Source organism: Diorhabda sublineata, chromosome 5, assembly GCF_026230105.1.
Source record: "Diorhabda sublineata isolate icDioSubl1.1 chromosome 5, icDioSubl1.1, whole genome shotgun sequence".
NCBI lineage: Eukaryota > Metazoa > Arthropoda > Insecta > Coleoptera > Chrysomelidae > Diorhabda > Diorhabda sublineata.
In genome coordinates, this window is record NC_079478.1 from 18,180,479 (window position 1) to 18,202,182 (window position 21,704).

General features: G+C 31.8%; 1 protein-coding gene across 1 annotated transcript; it reads right to left on the reverse strand.

Moving 5' to 3' along the window:
* Nucleotides 1-7,417: 7,417 nt before the first annotated feature.
* On the reverse strand, nt 7,418-20,484 carry LOC130444534 (glucose dehydrogenase [FAD, quinone]-like). Its single transcript, XM_056779726.1, has 3 exons — nt 20,251-20,484; nt 16,612-16,830; nt 7,418-9,055 (listed from the first exon to the last, which is right to left on the reverse strand). The coding sequence occupies exons 1-3, from the start codon at nt 20,465-20,467 to the stop codon at nt 7,611-7,613; spliced, it is 1,881 nt and encodes a 626-aa protein (XP_056635704.1). The 5' UTR covers nt 20,468-20,484; the 3' UTR covers nt 7,418-7,610.
* Nucleotides 20,485-21,704: the final 1,220 nt, after the last annotated feature.

Sequence of the window (21,704 nt, forward strand, 5' to 3'; positions counted from 1 at the left end):
CTATTAATAATAGTTCCAATTATTATATCAATATTACTTATACTGTCACCGGGAAACTCCGTTATGGAAGTTAAAATGGAAATATAACTTAAGGTACCTCGCTGGTAACGACATAAATGTTCAAATTGTCGCCCAACATTTTCGATACAAGCGTTTATTCTTTGAAGAGTAAATTGAACAGCAGTCTCAATTTTTGCTCTCGAAATACTCTGAATGGCGTTTCGTTTTCTCTCGATAATGTTATTTTTAGTAGTGGGTCTAATTGCACAAACAAGGTCTTTAATCCTGCCCCAGAGACAGAAATCTAAAACGGTTAAGTCTGGTTACCTGGACAAGCTGGTTAAGCATTATCTAAAAATTCTGTAGCTCGTCTGGACAAATGCGCCCTTCATGGTAAAATAACATAGACCTATGAGTTGCTAGTGTTATATCTTCTAGAAGAAGTGGTAATTCATCCCTTATTAAATTTAGGTGGCGTTCCCCGTTAATTGCGTTGTCAAAAATAAAAGGTCCAATTATCTGACCATCTACAATACCACACCATACATTCACCGACCATGGCCCCTGATACTGAACTTCTTCCATCCACCGTGGATTATTCTGTGACCAATAGTGCTCATTATGCCGTTTAACCCTACCATCACTACTAAATGTAGCTTCGTCTGACCACAAAATACGTGACAGTAATTGAGGGTCGTCATATACCAAATGTAGTGACCAGTTGCAATAATCCAACCTTCTGTTGTAATCACGATCAATTAACTGTTGATGCAGTACTATATGATATGGATGAAATCTAGAAGAATTATAATGTCCTATTAAATATCTTTCTGGAATGATAAATAAATTATGTTAACATATAACCATGCCCACAAATAATATTATTCGGGTATATTTTGTTTAAGAAACATATCTTTTTACATCATAATTTACCTGTGTCCTGTCAAAATACGTTGAACGGTGGTTCTGCTTATTCCCAAGTCTCTACTTATTGCTCTAATACTGAAATGCGGGTTAAATTGCATATAAGCCAAAACATTTATTGTGTTTTCCTCTGATCGACCTCTGCCGCGTCTTCTAAATGCAGGAAGATTTACATTTCCAGTCGTTCTTAAACGGTATACGAGTCGACGAAAAACTCTGCTACCGGGATGACGTCTTTGGGGATATTGTTTGGCATATACTCTAGCCGCAACAGTTGCATTTCTCATACATTCAAAGTAAGTGCCTATCATATCAAATGCTTATTCGTTTGTAAGATTCATCTTAAATCTCAACTTTTAAGTAAATTTTATATCGAATTTAATGCACACAAATCGCAATGACACGTAAATAAACAAACTACTAGGTTAGGTTAGGTTTATTAATTTGACACTAGACATATCTTTTTGTTTTGTTTTTTTCATGACCCACTTGTTTTTATATATTTCCATTTTAACTTCCATAACGCAGTTTCCCGGTGACAGCATAAATAATACTGACATAATAATTGGAACTATTATTAATAGAACAAGGAAAGACAATTTTGAGGAGTCAAAAAAGTTAAAATCCGTTGAGTCAATCCGGAGTAATTTATGTTTAAAGGAAAATGCCTAAAATATCTCGTAATATGAAAAAGATATTGACATGCGGTTTTCGTTATTCTGTTGCTAATTTGGTCTTCTTTTATATTCGTTAATTAAAACTGCATGTTTCCATTCAACATTTTTCAAGGTAAGCTAGATTTAAAAAAAATAAATAAATAACGCCCTCTAGCGTATACGTAACTCATTAGGTTGCTTCGAAATTATAACTCTTACATTGGTAGAAAGGAAATCTCTTCAAAAAGTCCAAGTTTGCATAGACAGGTTAAGTAGAACTGGACTTACTGGCGTTTTTTCGTAATAAAGTTCCCCACTTTTTTTGAAGAGAGATTAAAACTTGTAAGATCAAATATTCGCTGAATTTCTTGAACACTACGATAATCATAGTTTAAATGCATCTTAATTAGGCAAAATTTGTAAATTATTCATTTTATATTTTTTGGTATTTAATTAAGCCCTCTAGCGGTGGACCTATAACTTTGTAAATAATCTCCAGGTTTTTCTCGAGGTCACTTTTATTATAAATTTTTTTCCCGAAGCTGTACTATAAATGGTTCACGAGATATGGCCGAGAACCATTTTTATTGGGTCACCCGATACAAACGAGAATAACTTCACTTAAAATAAGATATTTTATTAGACTTATTGTAAGTTTTGCATTATTATTAATACATCTGTATTCCATACACATACATACAATCATAAAAATATATTTTTTTAACCGTGAAAAGAAAACTATCTAAAAGAACGATTGCATTATATATCTATATTAGGATGAATAGGGTATTTACATGGTTTGAGAAAAAATAGTTTTGGATAGTTCAAATACATCTTTTATTATATTTTTTTTCTAATTCTTTGATCAATATTTATTATTTTATTAAGAAAATTATTAAACATTTTGTAGGTAGTTTAAACATTTCAGTAAGGCCACTATATTGCGTGACGTCATAAGTATAAAATAAACACTGAGCATATGATACAAAGTAAATACGACAGTTATTCTGAAATAAACGTTATTATTGAACTTTAATTAATCTGAAAAATGGTATATAAATCATGTTTTGTGTCAGGATGTAAAAATACCACAACTAACACACCACTAAGGTTTTTTATGATGCCAAGAAATCGAATATACAAAAAAATAGTTTAAAAGTATTGGTCGTTTTAACGATCCTGCGAGATGTAATTATTTTCGTTGCCAGGATCATTTTAATGTAGGTAAGATTCAAATTTTACATATTTCAATATTTTATAGTAATCAAGTTTATTATGGTTTCAATTTTTAACCTCATTATGTAATACTATAAGAATTTAACCTACAAAACGTTTATTTACTTTATTCTTATATATAGAAAAATAAAAACTCTATTATAACAGCACACGCTACGTTGCCGGCAACGATAACCTCGTGAGTCAGACAACGGCTCAATTTTTTTTAAACCTATGACGTCACAAATGAAAACTAATGAGAATCGTATTCTTATGCATTAAAAATTTTAAATTTTCGAGATTTTTAATTAAATATTTAGATGGGTATTAATTTTTTACTTCTGATTAAATATTTTAATTTCTGACATTATTTCATACCAAGAACTTATAAAATAAACAGAAATATAAATAAATGCAAATACCCTATTATAGTTCTTCTCGATTGAATACCAAACGGCAATAAGGTGGCTAGGGTTGTATTGTCTAGTACTATATTTTATTTGCATCAGCGTACATTCCACTATATTAGTGTATCACTAACGAGTTTGACCTCTTGGCGAATAAAAAGGGATGGTCGAAGTTTCCAGGCAAATCGGCTTAAATAGGTTTTTTTTAAGTATCATGGATGTCATTTACTAACACTAATATATATTTGAATTTGATTGTTCGTATGTAACTTTGATTGTAAAAGTTATAAAAAATATAGGGGTTTATTTCAAAAAATGGTATCATTACACGCACACAGTTAGGTATACGTGTTCCTACATAGCCGCTTTAGGTTGTCGAGCACACACATGTTCGCGAGGCGCTTTGATGGTGCAAAAAGGAGGAAATATAAAATAAAAAATCACTTGAAAAAACAATTTTTTATTCATTAAGAATAAAACTTAATTTTTACTTATACTTCTGTAGTATAAATAAAAATTAGGTGGTCCGTAATTTATCTTAGATGCTACATTTACTTCAATAGATAAAACTGCCAGCGCTGAAAGTCTTTTTTGACCCATTCTATTTCTTAAATAATTTTTAATTAGTTTTAATTTTGAAAAACTCCTTTCAGCGGAAGCAGTACTTACAGGTATTGTTAACAAAATTTTAATGACAATGTTAATATTTGGGTAAATTCCTTTCAAATCGTTCTCTATGATATATTGGAGCAGATTTTTCACGTCTTTAATGGATTTGGGATCCTCATAGCTCATAGGGTTGGAAGTCACTGCTCTCACCTATTTGGAGCACTTTGTAAATCCTGACAGTTTTTCAGTGTTTCCTCTTTGGAATTTTTTTTAACTTGTTTAAGTCATAGAGAAAACCAAAATTTTAAAAATTTTGATTCAGACATCAAGACATCAATCTCGATTCCACGCTACTTATCACAGAATCATGATGTTAAAAAACTCTGTTTCAAACCGGGTTTTAACAGTTTCTATGAGTTGATCGCTGCCCTCATAATTAAACATCCCTTTCTTTTTGGCTACTATTTTGTTTTTAAAAATTTTGGCAAATTATAACTGCTTTTCTCAACAAATGGACGATCGTCAGACCAGCATTTTTTGAATCCAGTTATTGTCGATCTTCTTTAATCCAGTCACAAAATGTACGCAAATGTTCAAGAGTAATGCTTCAATGGACTTGTACAGATTGCCATAATATGCTTATGGTATTTACACGCGTTAATAACTCATCATATATGTATGATACGATAAATTCCAAACTAAACAATTCTTTTAAAACGGAACCGCAATCACTGAGTGTGTCCGATTGTTCCGTTTTGCATTTTTCGTTTTCTACGCATTCAACATCATCAAATTGCAATAATACAGCCTTTACCGCCTGGATTCTGCTTTCCCATCTTGTGTCTGATAAAGCCTTCACAGTAAGCTCTAATTTATCTTTGATTATTTTCAAGCGTTTGCTGAAACGTGAATTTTTTTACGGTCAATCGAAAACTTATTTTCCATATTGATTACCTGTAAAATATGAACGTATATTATAAAGTAATTACGGAGATATTGGAATCCAAAGATTTTCTAATCCAAAGATTATTCGCGTATATAGTCTGGTGACTCGGCGGTAGTGAGGCGAATGTGTGCTTGGCGCCGAGTATCTTCCAGATACTCTAGAATAAGAAAAACCTTGTAGCGTGTACATTTATACATTTATTACAGCGAACCTGCAACGTCTCTAGACCTTTAAAAAAATGTTTCTTCTTGCTCTGCAAACTAGACCTCCACAGCTTTTATTACCTCCTCGTTGGAAGAAAATTTACGACCTTTTAAACTTTTTTTCAGTTGAGGAAAGAGAAGATAGTCGGACGGAGCCAAATCTGGTGAATAAGAGGGTGTAGTAATTCAAACCCTAAATCACGAATTTTTTGCATGATAACATGAGATTTGTGTGTAGGGGCGTTGTTCTGCAAAAACAAAATACCTTTGAATAGCTTTCCACGTCTTTTCTCTTTAATTTTTTCCCATAGAGTGGTCAGTAATGTCGAATAGTAATTTCCAGTTATTGTTCTACCCTTATCCAAAAAATCAATCATGATTACTCCATAATAATCCCAAAAAACTGAAACAAGAACTTTTCCAACAGATTTTTGGACGCGAAACTTCTTAGGTCTTGGAGAACCAGAGTGTCGCCATTCCATCGATTGTTGCTTTGTTTCTGGATCGTAGAAATGTACTCAAGTCTCATCCATAGTAACAATTCGGTTTAAGAAGTCTTCATCGTTTTCAAATCGATCACAGATCGAACGCGATGCTTCTTGCACGCTTTTGGTCAACATTCAAAGATTTTGGGATCCATTTTGCAGCAAATCCAAATCCAAATTGACGTGAACTATATGCTAAACGCGCTCGTATGAAATATTCAGTGCTTCAGATATCCGTTTTAGCCCAATTCGACGGTCTGATAAAATCATGTTATGAACTGCATCGATATTTTCGGAAACTGACACAGAAACTGTCCTTCCTGATCGGTCATCATCTTCAATGGAAAATTTACCTCTTTTGAAGCTTGCAGTCCAATTTTTCACGGTCGCATACGAAGGTCATTGATCACCTAGGGTATTAAGCATATCTTCGTGAATCTGCTTACCTCTTAACCCTTTTAAATACAGGTACTTGATGATGGCTCGATACTCCAATGTTTCGATATTTCTTAATATTCACAATGTGGTCTTCGATTTGTATAAAGTCTGAGCTATGGTTTCTTTTCAACACATAGTGCTGAAGACGGAACTCAATCTGAAGATAGGTGTTAAAGAGTTCCAGGTTACTGTGCGGAAGAAGAGGTGGATGTTTCAGTTGAAAGGAAAATTGATGAACTTCCGAGTCCAACAATCTGTGTGTAAGTGCATTTTCTCTGCTGGATAAAAAGTCCTCCAGATACGTGGGCATTAAAAATTCTTAGAATAGTTTCATTATTTGCCAAAATAATCCAAAGCAAAATACAAAATAGTTCCTCCGAGTATCTTCCCCTCTATTGCTGTTCTCATCGCTAATTTAAGCTCTCGGCCATGTTCCTAGCAGCGTTTTTGGTCAACTTTGCGCCATTTCATTACAAATCTGAAACATATGCCTTTTTGCTCTGTATCTACACTTCTCAACTCCGTTTTATAATTTAAAATCAGACAATCGATATTATCACATCAAGAAATTATTGCAATAGAAATTAAAGTAACCGTCGATATGAAGTGCTGAGAATTCAGATAAATAAATACGTACCTAGACAAAAAACGTGGAGATTTCTTGAAACGTTGAAGATAAACAACTGATTCATTTAATATCGGCAATATCGGCTAATCCTTAAATCTATAATCACAAGAACAAAGCATATATATATATATATATATATATATATATATATATATATATATATCATGGAGTCTTTTTGAACAGAATCTAAATACATATGGTGAATATTTGAAATTAATTATTAATTGACTAAGATCCTTCAACTTTCGTCCTTTACAAAAACGGTAAAATGTCTTTTCTTTTTATCGGATTTTTGAAGTAACCTGAACATTATTTCTTCATCTTGACAATTTACTGTCAATAGACTTATTATTATTTTCTCTCTTTTCTTGTAACACCTTTCATTTTCACAATTCTAAAATCGTTGAGTCGATAAGTAGACAAGAAAATGGAAAAATTATAATGAATCAGCCATCGTTAGTCGGTCTTAGTTGTCGACGACGGGCCGGAGACCGTGAAGTCACACGTAGTTAAACATGCTTCTTGCAGAAAATTTATAGCACTCAGTTGGAGTTTTTTTCAATTTAACGAAAAATTTGAGATTGATAAATTGCTCCTGTTTTTCGTCACAAATGGTTTTCGGCACGAGAAAAAAACACGTTCGTTTCAAACCGCTACTGCACAAATACTATAATAGTGACGGAAACGTGTTTTGGAACGTGCATAGACAAGATATCTAGATACCCAACGCACTACTCGTTTTTTACCCTACCTGTCTAGGGCGCCATCTAGGCGTGCAGTCTCGTTATTACATAGCCAGAACTGGTATTATGCTTTCTGCCTCCGGGCACTAAAGCTTGAACCAGCTTAAGCTTTGAAGAACTTAGTCTGCACTCAAAGGGAACATAGCAACATATCCACCTTCCTCTCCAAACCATTGATCATTTTATTTGTTACGCTTGACAGCAATATAAGAAACAATTTTTTTGTAAACATGGACAAACACAACAAACAACACAAAAAAATTAGTTTTTTATTAGAAGTAAAATTCGATTTTGCAGTACGTCCAAGTAGAAGAGAAAATAAATGTTAGCAGTTGTAAAATATATTTTTATAATGTTTAATCTAAAAATACAGTTTGTCCATAATCAATTTTAATCACGTCACTAATTTTTTCAGCTACCGTTGCACATGGAATAGTCGAATGTCCTATTATAGGTTCAGGAAAAATACTGCAATCGACAACTCTTAGGTTTTTTATTCCGAAAACTTTCAAATTTGTATCGACAACTGCCCCTTTCGTTGGATCGGTACCCATAGCACATGTACTTGTCATATGCAGTCCATATGTATTAGTGTGTCTTATATAGCATTGCCAGTAATCTTTGGAATTGTATTGGTAAGCTGCACATGCTGGAGGATGCTCATGCGCAGACTTAAACTTGTACCGCTTATAAGGTTTAGTTTCAGCAAGCTTAAAAAGGTATTGTAAACTGTGGTACATTCCATCTATATCCTCGTTATTAGCGTCGGAAAGTACATTAGGGTCTATTAATGGGTAATCGTATGGACTTTTGCTTTTTAATCGGAGCGAACCTGTTGATTTCGAGCCCAAATATGATAATATATAAATAATATTTTTGTTTTTGACTGTTTGAACTTCTGATTGCATTGTCGCCGTTACATTTTGTTCCAAATAGGAATATATTTCAAAATCTGGTATGTCACTGGGATTTCTATTTATTTGAAAAAAACCCACAGTTTGAGTCGCAGCTGTTAAATCACCGTAACCATGTAAGTATTGTGCTAATTTTACAGGAAAAGGCGTCTCTTGTAATTTAATATCAGTTGAAAATGGTATTGATAGATAAGCGTGATCTTTATATTGACTTCCTACTTCTAAATTTTGAATCACACCAATACCTAGAGCTTCTAAATGATTTTTTGGTCCTATCCCTGAATGCATAAGAATTTTAGGACTGGCTACAGTTCCGCCCGATAATAGGACCTCTTTTGAAGCTTTTGCTCGATAAATTTTTCCATTTTTAGTAAACAAAACACTTTCGGCTATTTTAGTTACGCTATTTATCTCAATTTTTAAAACATAACTTCTTGTAGTAACTTCCAAACTAGACCTTCCAAGGAATGGTGTTATGAACACGTTTCCAAAATCTTCCCTTCTACCAAATTTCATGAATTGTTGAATGACAGCAGTGCCTATCATACTGGGTCCGTTGAAATCGACCATGGAATACCCTTGTTCTTTGTTGGCATCAAAAAATGGTTTAGCAAATTTTTCATTGTACACCGCACTTTGAACATTTAATAAACCAACTTGTCCGTGATACGACGTATTTATCGGAATATGCGGGTTGTTCCTATGAAAATATTCAGTTTTTTTAAAATACTGTAATAAATTATCATAGTTCCAAGATGGATCCCCTATCGATTTAGCTAAATTATTGTATTGCTCACGTGGACCACGAGTATAAAAGTATCCATTTATTAAAGTTCCACCTCCTACTCCTTTTCCACAGTATATGGAACAGCTATTGTTTGGATTACCTACAATAAATACAAGAGATTATTTATCTTTCTTAAAATAGCGACGATAATTTAAAATCCGATAATGATTACTTTGAAATTATGAACATACGAGTAATACATAAGCAAAAAACAATAATGTGGCCATCATCAATTGCCTTAGTTTTCGTAATTTTAGTTTGAAAGGAGGCCCGGACTTGATATGTTTAGGGCTCTAAATGTTTTTGATTTTAGGTCACTTATATTTTGAAATTAGTTTTTTTCAATAATTTTTGAAAGAAAAGTAAAAACTGACGATCCCATTTTTTTCAGCCTTTTTCAAAATATTTTCGCTCCTTCTCCCCTTAACAAACATCTTTTCACTCAACTGTCTTTATCCATTCTGACTATATGTCCCATTCAACGGAGTCTTTTTGCTATAAACACATATCCCATCTCAGCTCGACCATACAGTATTTTGATCCCTGCGTTCGTTCTTCTTCTCCACTGGTTTTGCTCTCGCACTTCTCGGAAAATCCTCCTTAGTACCTTTCTCAACAACAATATAATCATTCATAAAAAAACTAATTTTCAATGAACATACCATCATAGTAGGGATTTGAGCCCTATTATCTCATTGTAAAGGATATGGGAACATTGGATCAAGGAACAACAGACCTCAAAAATAATTGGGAGAGTCGCTAAAATCCCATTATTCACAAGTAATTTCCTTCCCAACTTTCCCAGCTTTTACTTTTGCAATTTTTTGAATTCTTCTAACACCGTTAACCAAAATAATGTTTAAAAAAGCTAAAGATTAAATCATCTTAAGCCCCCAATTTAGGGGTTTTAATTTAATGATAGTTTAATCTCTTAAATCTGTGTTTCATTATTTTGAATAAACAAATCATTTTGATAGAATTGTGTGTGCGGGAATAGAATACTGCACTTCGAACTTCAATGTTATTATTTGTAGTTGTCCAGCACGTGTTTTGTGGTGTACCGGTATCCTATTCTAAATTTCTTATTTTGATAAATAACAGAGACAATAAATCGAAACTCCTAATATTCGTATAGGCAATTAGTTGAATTTTTTCTGTGTGATAAAATGACATGAACGCGCGTTTTCAAGCCAATAATTTCAAAATATTTACTTTATTATCCATCATTATAAATTATTATTAATTAATATGTCGACAATAAATTATCTTACAAAACCACAAACTTTTATTTATGAAATATGTCTCTTTCCAATTTGATAGGTTATGATTTATAGACAATACATTTTATTTTGAAAAATATGAAATAGCCTCAACGATTAACTGTTTCTCGTTCAAATGAACCCCATTTCGAAAATTACAATGGAACAGTTATTATCCATCACAGATAGACTTTTTCGTCAATAAATCTGATTACAAACTGACTGAGTATCTAAAGTGCGTTAACGAAATGTCGATTTTTGGTAACCTTTTTTGAAATGAAACTATTTCTTCCTCTACCAAAGGTACTCGCAATTCGGATGAGGATTCAAAAGTGATGGCAGATGAAAACCATTCGTCCCCAGACCATGAAGAGGGAAGGACAGAAACTCGTAAAAGACAAGCTTTTGACCGGTCAACTTCTGCTATTCGCATTAATACTTTTGCAGATACGGAAGTTGATCACTGGGAATTTAATTTTGAAATGAATTCCAAAGTGGCCTAAAGAAAACGTTGGCAGTGGTACACGTAATCAGGTTTCACAATATTTTCTATACTCTTATTTATTTGATTCAAAAAGGCATATCTATACAGTAGCAAGTATTTATTATTATATATTTATTACTCCTGGTTGAGGTATATTTATCTTGATTTTTAAGAGCCCTATCAGCTAGTTCCTGATTCTAATGACAACAAAAACGTCTTCAAAACTTGAAAAGAGGGACTCCTGAAAGGTAGGTTTAATTAATGGGTTTTTCAATATTGAAAGGCAAGAACGTTAGAACTATAACATTAAAATGTTTGCTTAGGTTAGTGATATTTTTTGGACTTAGAAAGCATTACAATAAAAATTCACATGAAGAGTAACTTTGGAAGCTTTTTCTTCTTAAAATATCACCGTTAAATGAGTCACTACTCAGATAGTTGTGTAAGGTACATCTTCATTGATATTCGCTTAAAATTTTTAATACAAAAATTATATAGCCCCATCTTTGCTGGCCCAAAGGTACCTTAGGAGATAATTGATTAATTTGCTTTTATAAGGACGTAGTCCCCTTAATAAGTTATGCATCAAATCTATATTATTTTTTAACATTGACTTTACTAATGATTGTGCCATTTGGAAGTCTCTGGTAAATACCTACTTTTGAATTATTTCAGCTAAATATCCACGCGAATTTACTAATTCGAAATAATAAAACAACTTCCTCAATTCTAGATTACATAGTGTCAGACCCTACCCCATGATATGAATCACTTAATAATTCAGGTCTCTTAAGATGATGCTGTTTTCACCGAATTTGTAATGCCTCGTAAATCTCCTAAGAAACACGCCGAGTTGTGAGAATTTTCTCTAAATAAAACTTCATAAAATTTCATGATTTATGTTTAGCTAATGGTTGAATTGATTTTTCTAACGATTTTGAACTTTTCAGAATTTCTCGGTAAAATTATCATGTGCTACAATACAGAATTTCCTTTTCGCCCTCGTAAAACTAATCATCACAAATCATGGACTACGAAAGGAAAACGAGCTTCATCCAACAATATGAGATCACTTTTGTACATTAAAAAATTCACAGACAATCCTCATATCCTCAATTATATCTATAACTATAGATTATTGTATCGGAAAACCATCAAAACTCTTAAGCAAAACTATTACAACAATCACATCTCGAGACTTAAAATTCCTTGAAACTTAACAATTATTTCGTGTATGTAAGAATATTAGTTCTAAAAGTCGTGATGCTCTTTCTTTCCTCGTTGCTTCTAAAAGAGTCATTGACAGTCTCTTCCTCAGACCTGTAGATAGATTTGAGCTAGAGCAAACCATACTCAGTACAACAGTAACACACTGTGATGATTAACGTTTTATGTTCTCTTATTAATTAATAATCTCTTATTAATTTTTTTCCCTAGCTATAATTTTTCTCCTACTCAAGGGAGGTGAGAAAAATAACACTAATAACTATCGTCCTATTTCTATATCCTATATTTAAGCCACTTTCATAGTTTGGCATTGATTTCATTGTAAAATTTTTTTTATCAAGTGCAGGTAGTACCACCCGGGTTTGGGTCAATATATGGGTTTACCCTATTGTTATTCATTCACAAACACTGCAAATATGGTGCCAAAGGCGTGCCGGTAGGATCCTCGTAAAAAGAAAAAAATTTATTTTAACAGAATAAAAATTAGGCATTATGTACATAGTAATAGGTACAATTATTTTTTATTAAACATTATCCAAAAAATACATTACGCAGAAATTAAATTATGAAAAATCATAATATTCTTTGCCATCTGAGGAACTGTCATCTCCTCTTGACGTTATAATTAACGGGTCGGCGGTCCGATCGATCAAGTAGTCATGATCCCACATTTTCTCCTCTTCTTTAATGACATGCTGGACTGCTTTTCGCCAGTTCTCTGGTGTCACCTCCTTAATGGCTTGATCAAACAGTAGCTTAACGTCTTTCATTTTGAATGTCGTGTTGTGTCTTGCTACAAATCCTTTCATTTGCGCCCAAATAAGTTCTATAGGATTTAGTTCCCAATGATATGACGGTGTGCGCAGCACAGTTACACTATGTTATTCTGCTATATCTTCCACGGCGTATTTCATAAAACCATGTTTGTGTAAATGTGCTATAGCTTATAGTTTTTTATCAATCAATAATTTCTTGTTTTCTTCAAGAAGAAGTTGGAGTCTTCTCTATGCGTCGAGAATGATAACTTGCGTTATCCATAACTACTACTGAATCAGCCGGAAGATATTTTATCATTTCACCATAATAGTCTTCAAAAACATCCGAATCCATATCCTCGTGGTAATCTCCCGTATGGCACGACTGAAAAGTTAGCAAACCTTCTTTTAAAAATCCCTCTTCGCTTCGAATATGGACGATTATTAGTCTTTTCCCTTTACCTGAAGGCACCGTTGACAGGCCTTCCATGAAAGTTTGACGAGCACTGGTTATATTTTTGCCTTGGTCCATAAAAGTTTTTTAGTTATCAACAGAATACTGTCATCCTGGCCAAGCTCCATTAAAATCTTATCTAGGGTGGGTATTTCTTTTTAAAAATAAAAACAATGAACTTTTCTTCGAATTACACTTTTGGTGTCTTCATCAAGGACTTTTACTGGTCTGCCTGGACTTTTCTTGGAAGATTCTACTTGGTCTGCTATATTTCTCTCCCGCAGTAATTTAAAAACGGTGGATTTTCCAGCTCCAGTCATTCGGGAACATCGGTCGACAGTTAATTGTACAGTAAATTTCGGGTAATCGTATTTTCTGCAACCGTTCACATTTAAAATAAGTTTTTCATTCACTGATGGTGGAGAATTATTGGAACATCTTTTCGTTGGTGTAAATGTCACCTTCTTGTTACTAATCTTATAATACTGTGAACACTAATTACGACTTAACAGCAAATACTGATGCGTTGAACTAAATTTGAAATAGGGTTGGAATTAGGCAGAGGCACTAATAGAAGGTTAAACGGTACCTAAGTTATCCCTACACAATATTCCCCATTTTATTGCTCTATACATTTCCGAAATAGACTATAGAAAATTATTCAATCAGCTACCCTAGGAATTAAAAATGGCAAATACATTCCATAAGTTCCGAAGAATGACAAAAACATTTCTGCTTGAAAGATCTTATTATGTGGTAGAATTCTACAATTTACCACAGACTCAATAGAATGGAATAATTCAATTAAGTTAGTGTGCAAAAATCCTTATCTTTTAAGATATTGTACTTTTATATAATGATTTTAATATTTTGGAAATAAAGTTTTCTACTTTAAAAAAAAGTTTTCGAGCTTCAGTTCATGAAACCAGGTGTAGGTATATATATATATATATATATATATATATATATATATATATATATATATATATATATATAATGGATAATAAAATCCAAAATGTATTAATTTTAATAAGTAAGTAGATCAGTTCGCTCCAAGAATTAACGTTGTAAAGACATTTCTCCGAAACTCTATGTGAAATAAAATAATCTTCAAATTGATAACGTATTTAGTTTTTTTCATAAATACACAGTTATTTTATTCATAATCCCAACTATTAGTATATTAAGTCAAATAGTCAAATTATTACTTTATATTTTCATATTATTTAATATAAAATTGTGTTGCTCTATAGATAAAATTGTAAAAATTTTTAAATACAATAAAGCTCTTGATATAAGCTTAACTTGCCATACGTTCCGATTTTGGCAAGATAGTCCTGCCATGCACAATATTCTCATGTAGGACATAATTGTCTTGCATCTTGCAAACGCTACTCTCACACAACCCTGTCTAGAAGGTGTAGTACAGAAAGTTATAGATTTGCTGTACACTCAGAGATACTTGTAAATCTTTGAGTGGAAGTAATGTACCCGAAAAAATTCTATTCTCAAATATACAAAATATGGATGAGAAAGTTTCATATATAGGTATCCAATATTTTAAAACTAATTTTTGAGCTACCAAATAAAGAAATATTCATTACAAGCTTTTCCACCGGGACTATTTGAGGTACAATTTGAACTTATTTGAGGTACCGATTTATTGGGTAATAATATTCTGCCACATATAGGTAGATAAGAATATCAATAATTCAAATATAGTCCATGAACCAAGTGTTGAACCTGACCATTAAAAATAACTTTTGGTATACGATCAGTTTTTAAATAATGCTTTAAGAAAAAAATTATTCTACAAGCGAGCGGCTATGGACACTGGGGAAAACCCCATAAAATTGATATTTTGCCAATAATATGGTAGGAGTTAAAAATTTCAATACAATGTATGTGAAAAATCTTGTAGAACGTGAAAATCAAATCTGCACTAAAAAGGTCTCTACATATTTTTTCGAAAAATCTCTATAACTCTCTTCTTTTTGGGATGAAACTCCCAAAGTAAACGGAATGTTGAAGGAGAATCCTTCAGTAATTGATATATACAGCTCGCAAGTGTCGTCAAAATTGATTTCTATTGGTGTTAGCTTAAGCTGAAATAATTTTGTTTAATGTAATTTTATGTAATATGAATTATTTCGACTAGTAGAGTCGTAGGTAGGTGAAAATTGGAGAAATGAGATACAACATTCATTCTCACTTTGACTTTTGCCAAATTCAATGACATTAGTTCGCTAATTTTTCTCCGATCGATGTCTTTGCGATTGACATAAAAATATTAAAGTGCAGATTCCTCAAACAATTCATTTGTCATTCTAGTCCGAAGATCCTAATCTTTCAGGATATGCGTCTAAAAACGTGCGGTGAGAGAGTTTTCATTAATCTTTTCTGGAAATTTTTCAAAACCCATGGAAACTCTTCTGATAAGGCTAATAAGACTATCTTATTGACTAAAGCTTCCTCAATGTGAGAATCCGTATTTCAGAACCTGATATTTCTCCTAGTCACCTTCATTTTTTTCTTGGTAATCTCAAGCCAGTTTTATTTTGTAATCCCAAGCGACGATTTCTCACACGGGTGATTACTTACCATTCATAATTTAATAAATTAGCACATTTGATCATTCTGGTTTATACTAGTAATTTTTTCCTTCATTTTCATTTCAAAAATTCCATTTCCTTATAAACTTCACTCTTTTATATGATTTCATCCTTTTCCCACTTTTAAGAAATTTACTTCTAAGAAACATATTTCAATTGATGTGGAAGTGGAGTAATAGATAATAAAAGAATATATTTTTTGAAATACAAATATCAATTATGTATAACCGGCAAATCAAATTGATAATAATTCTTCAGGTCCACGTATCTCTAAAAAACAAGTACATTCCATTTTGTGAAGAATTTTCACGTTCTAAATACTTGTTGTCATACATTGTATCGAAATTTTCAATCATTTGCACGTTATCGATGAAATACCAATTTTTAGAGTTTTTCCGGTGGTTTTCCCCATTTTCCATGACCGCAAAACAATTTTTTCCTTAAAGTACTCGTCAAAAACTACTTATGTGTCATAAATTATTGTTGGTTTTGATGTCAGGCTTTAGTAAAATTTTTGCTACAGCGTCTGGACTAATATTGTAAAGCTATCGATATTAAGACCGGGTTTACAGCATACTCGTATATAGTTTCTATATCTTCATATAGAATAATTACGCAATACTAATATAGGCTTCGAAACTGCCTGTATCTCAATGAACATATGTTAGATTCAATTAGACTTCTCCACACAAAATAGGAGATCAGTATTCCAGCCTTGCGAGAAAAAGAAACTCGAATCCCGACAAATGAATATATACCTCAGTGAATAGTACATTTAAATATAATTTGATTTTTTCGAAATAAATTATAGATGAGAAAATATAGCGCGATAATAGTGAATAAAATCTTTATAATCATTTCTTACCAAGACACGAGGTTTTTTGAGGCACAGACTTATAACCCCAATTGTATTTAGATTGGCCCTGGTACTCATAATATGCTGGAATGTTTAACAAACCTCCATCAGAAAAGTCTCCAGCTTCTATTAAAAGAATTTTCCATGATGTTATTTCTGATAACCTATTTGCTAGTACTGTACCACTTGCTCCGGCACCAATGATTATAAAATCGTAGTTACCATAATCTAAAATACAAAGAAAAACGTTGAAGTCGACAGGATGTGCACAGGATGGAAAGAGAAACTATGACTGAAACTACTGAAGCATTGAATTATAATATTAATTAAAAATCTGCATTGCGATGGTAATGATAATACTAATAATCTCAAATGAAAGTTCTTTTTTTTACTTCTCTTTATTCAACCTACATTGTTTGTCTTTTTATTTGGGACACATTTTGTAATCAATATTTAACTAACCAATTAACCAATTAGTGTAATTAACTAATTATATAGTTGATATTACATATGGAGAGACCTGTTCATAATTTCACCAATAGCTGTTGCTAGTAACAATTAAACTTTCTATATAGATTGCAATAAATGGCACTCTTAATATTAATAATTAAAATACAAATTTCGGTCACAATGTTATTGATTCTGGGAGCTTAATATTAAAAAAAATAATTTAGGAGAAACGTTTTTAATTAATACGTTATGGATATTCATAAAACTTTTTTGAAAACCACACTTAATAAAAGTTCAAAAATGCACAACAAAGTAAAAAATAAGGACATGGTTGGGGTTAAGGCAAACAAGGTTAGTACGTATAATTTCAGAAGCTGCTAATAATAGCGTGGAAAAAAATTTATTATAATAAAAAATCTGATCGCTTAAATTTTTTATAAATTTTATTTCATTCAAGACTAATATATCGCATCTTCGGTTGAGTGTTATAAGTAAAAAAATTAGAAAATCTCTTTTATTGTACTAATGGCGCTAGAACATCTTATCTCAGATAATGTCATCTAAATAGTTCCTATTGCATTAACTTAGTCAGTTTTTGAGTTATAATCCGAAAAGTGAAAATTAAATTCAATCAATTTCAAACGCTTATTACTCGATAGTTTGATTTTTTGACTTATGTCAGTCAATTTTACTTGAATTATTCAGGTCAGATCAGAATGTGAACCATTTCTAAAAATTCTGTTTTTTGTATATTAGATTCCGTTCCAAGAATTTTTGAATCTTTATAATTGAATTTATGTTTTTTTAATATCTTATGGTTCGTTAATGCAGTTTTATTTTTTTTTATCGTATTGATGAAATAATAAAGTAAAGAAATTCATTCATATATTGACACCTGTCGAACATGAAGCGGATGCCAGTTCAGTTGGTTAGGCACTGAAAAGCGATTTCATAGCGATTCCCATCGACTAATCGGCATAAATGTTTCACTTTACTGCCGATTTCGAAAAAATTTTGATTTTCTCCAACCATCAAAAAATGTTGACATTTTTGTACTATTTTCAGGTACAAAAGCCATCAATTCCCTTACCGTACAAAAATTTCTTAGCAACACTTTTAATCCTAGCATTAAAAACGCTACTTATAATCCCAGGACTAAAAGTAATTGCATTTGAGCTCTCTAATTGAAATTGAAATTTGAAGAAAAATATATTGTCTCTTACAAACTTAGTAGAAGAAACTAATTGGGCAACTATATATTTTTATCGTGTTCGGGATTCATTTTGAAAGCAGCGTAAAAACTACTACAAAAATTATATGATTAGCACGTCTACTGACGTCTACTTGACAATCGATATTTACCAACAATACCAGACATCCTTGACTACCGACTTGCTATCGCTGTTATAATTAATAGGTGTTCAAATTTATTACCAAATGATTGAGGATTTTTGAATAAAACTAACTTTGTTTTAATTTTGACTTGGTTGGAGAAAAAATAGTATATATTATACGGACTAAAAATGTCTATTTTTACTCGCAATTTTGTATTCACTCGGCTGCGCTGGGCTTCGCCTCCCAACTGCAAATATTGCCCGTAAAAAAATATGCACTTTTAATCCTTATAATATACTATTTATTAAACGAAGGAAATATATATTGTCTTCGATAGTTAAAATTTGCTGTGTATTTTGCATTCACAGTTATATCTGGTTGATTTTCAGTCGACACGAAGTTCTGTCTGACGTTTTTGTCACCAATAGCTTCAAATCTGAATGAAGATTTGTTTGTGTCATGTAAATATGAAGACATTTGAGCTATTTCCATTTTTTTCTTGATAAAATTGTCAATGTGGCCTTTCGCAACAGCTGAGGATCTCCAACTCCCATGTCGTTTTATTGTAACCAAGTCACTGTCTGCATTCGCTAAGTGAATGACACTACACCTCCGAAAACAATGACCTGTATAGAACTCAGAATCTGGCAATTTTAGATATTTCCAATGGGTCTATTAATATAATAGCCGCTACCTTAATATCAAATGTTTATGTGTTAAGGGAGTGGGTCTTACTATAGATACAATAATATTATAAGTTTTTATCACAAGATCGTCGATAGATATCTTAGTGAGCTCTTTTCTTCGCCAAGTACCAGTATAACCGATAATGATAACAATCTGAAGTGAATGAAGAAGTTTTAAGAATTTATATAATGTAGAAATCCATGTATAATTGAATACCTTCTTTCATTGTCGACCTTCAGCTTCAGCAATAGAACGATTACCTTGTGAAAATATTTTCAGGTAAGCGTAAGTCTTATATATATGCCTTCAATTTTGAATAAGTGGACCACAGGGTGGATGATTTTTTATCTTAACCCAGAATTTCAATAAAAGCAACCATAATATTTTCGGTTATTGTGTTCACATTAGCATCGCGCTATAATCGAAATTTCAGATAGTCTGCTGCGCGACTTTTTTGGAAGCAAATTATTTATGATCTCTTGTGCCACTTAATTCTGGAGGTGTGCAATTAAACTCTTCACATTGTTATTCGCCCATTTTCTTGCAATTTTAAGGAAAACTTTGAATGATTTTATTTTTGACGTGTCAACGAATAAAAATTTCAAACTTTCAATTGTTCAACTAGTCTAGTTTAAAAATGTGAACGACCAGTTACCACAATTTTCTTGGAATAATGTTCAAATAACATTTTAATTCCAAATAAAAAATAGGGAAAACAGAACAAAATTGTTGTTAACACAATTTTGTAGATTTCCTTGCTTTATAGCACTCCTCCCAGAGCTTGACGTGCTCTAAAGAACACGTGCGACAAAATAGTGTCTCATAAAACTGGTATAATAAATAACTATTTGCATACTTTTAAACCTTTATAAAGAGTGATTTCGAAAAAGTTTTGAAATATATTATTTACTTTTAGTACTTGTATAAAATGTGGTTTTCAAAAAGATTTCTTATTAATATATTATTAAATTTGAAAACAAAAATTCATTCATTTGGAAACTCACGATACCATTTGAGTACCATAGAATTATTATTTTATTCACATAGAGTTGCAAGCATTAGTTTATGCCGCATAGTTATCACTAATAAAGCTATTCGCTGGAGTCATTGAATACACCTATAAATGACAACGGGACTATGGCATTTTTCGAAAATTAATATAATAAATATATTTACCGTTTATAACATTATCTGTTGGTTCATACATGCGTGCATCTGTGGGTAATACGTAGTTATTGGCTTCTTTGACACCATTGTTGATTAAATCAATATAATATTTCAAAGTGCCAGTTTCGCTTTCATATATTTTCGTCGTTCCAACAAAGATATACAATGGAAATAGTAAAAACAGCTTCAAGTATTCCATGTTGACTCTATGGCTGATGAGTTCCATTATACACAAACAAATAGATATATATATATACTCAAGAATATATTAAAATTCCATTATAAAATGTAATGTTGGGATCCTCATACATTATTTAAAAAAACGTCATAATTATCGTGCTAGGAATAATTATTTTATTTTACGTCAATTGAACATATTTTCAGGAGAAACTCACTCAAGTCAAATTGATATAATATTCAGTTAATGCCAATTATCTGTGTAATTTATAATTTACACTGCACAAAAATTAGCGTTTATAACCGAAAAATATTTTGAAACAAAATGTAGTTTTGCGTAAAGAAATTATAATAATCTCCAGAAAACGTTGAATAAACAGACTAAGGAGAAAACTAGTAACATTGTATTGTTTTTTTGAGAAAAGATAGTGATTTATAACATATGAAGAATGAATTGATTTATATAAACTCAATAAGAGTTTAATGGAATCATTCTACAAGTGAATACGAAAAGAATTATAGTAGTATAAATGAATTTTAATTTTGAATTTTACAGACGATTCACCCAGATGCCTCAAGGTTGATTCAATTTTCTTATTAACCCTTTCACTGCTAGTATTATTTTATCGTTAATTTCTGAAATCTATTTTAGACGGTTGCAGAAGTCAAATGTTGAAAATCTCGCTCCCGACTTTACGGGTCCGCAAGCACGGAACATTCATATAGATCTACTATAATCTGGCCTCATTGCAGAGAGTAATCACGTGCATAGTGCGGGGGAGAGAAATTGTAAGCCAACATTTTTATTTGAATTTTAAATACTTTATTTTAATATCATATCATATAAATAATACTTTTATTTATCAATTGCATAGCATTCATACATTAAAATCTTCGTTCACTTAGTTAACTACTAAATGTTATACCTACATATTTCACACGTTGCCTTTATTTTTTTAAAAGTATCTATAAATATATATATATAATTATTATTTTAATCGTAATTTTGTTTTCCCTAACCTTAAATAGCTAGACGGTTTTTCAAATTTATTATATGGTATATTAAAGAAAAATGTAAGGTTCCTAATACTGTAAAGTAATATCTAAGAAATAAATGTCGTGCTATATGTTTTATTCAAATACGTATCAAAGGTTATAAAGTAAATTCATACAAAACGATATAGGCCACAGATAAATGCATCTCGTGCACTTAAGACTGTAGTATCAGTCCACACTTTGTTCACCGTGTGACCGGCATTTACCCAAGTCTCGTCAAGATAATATAT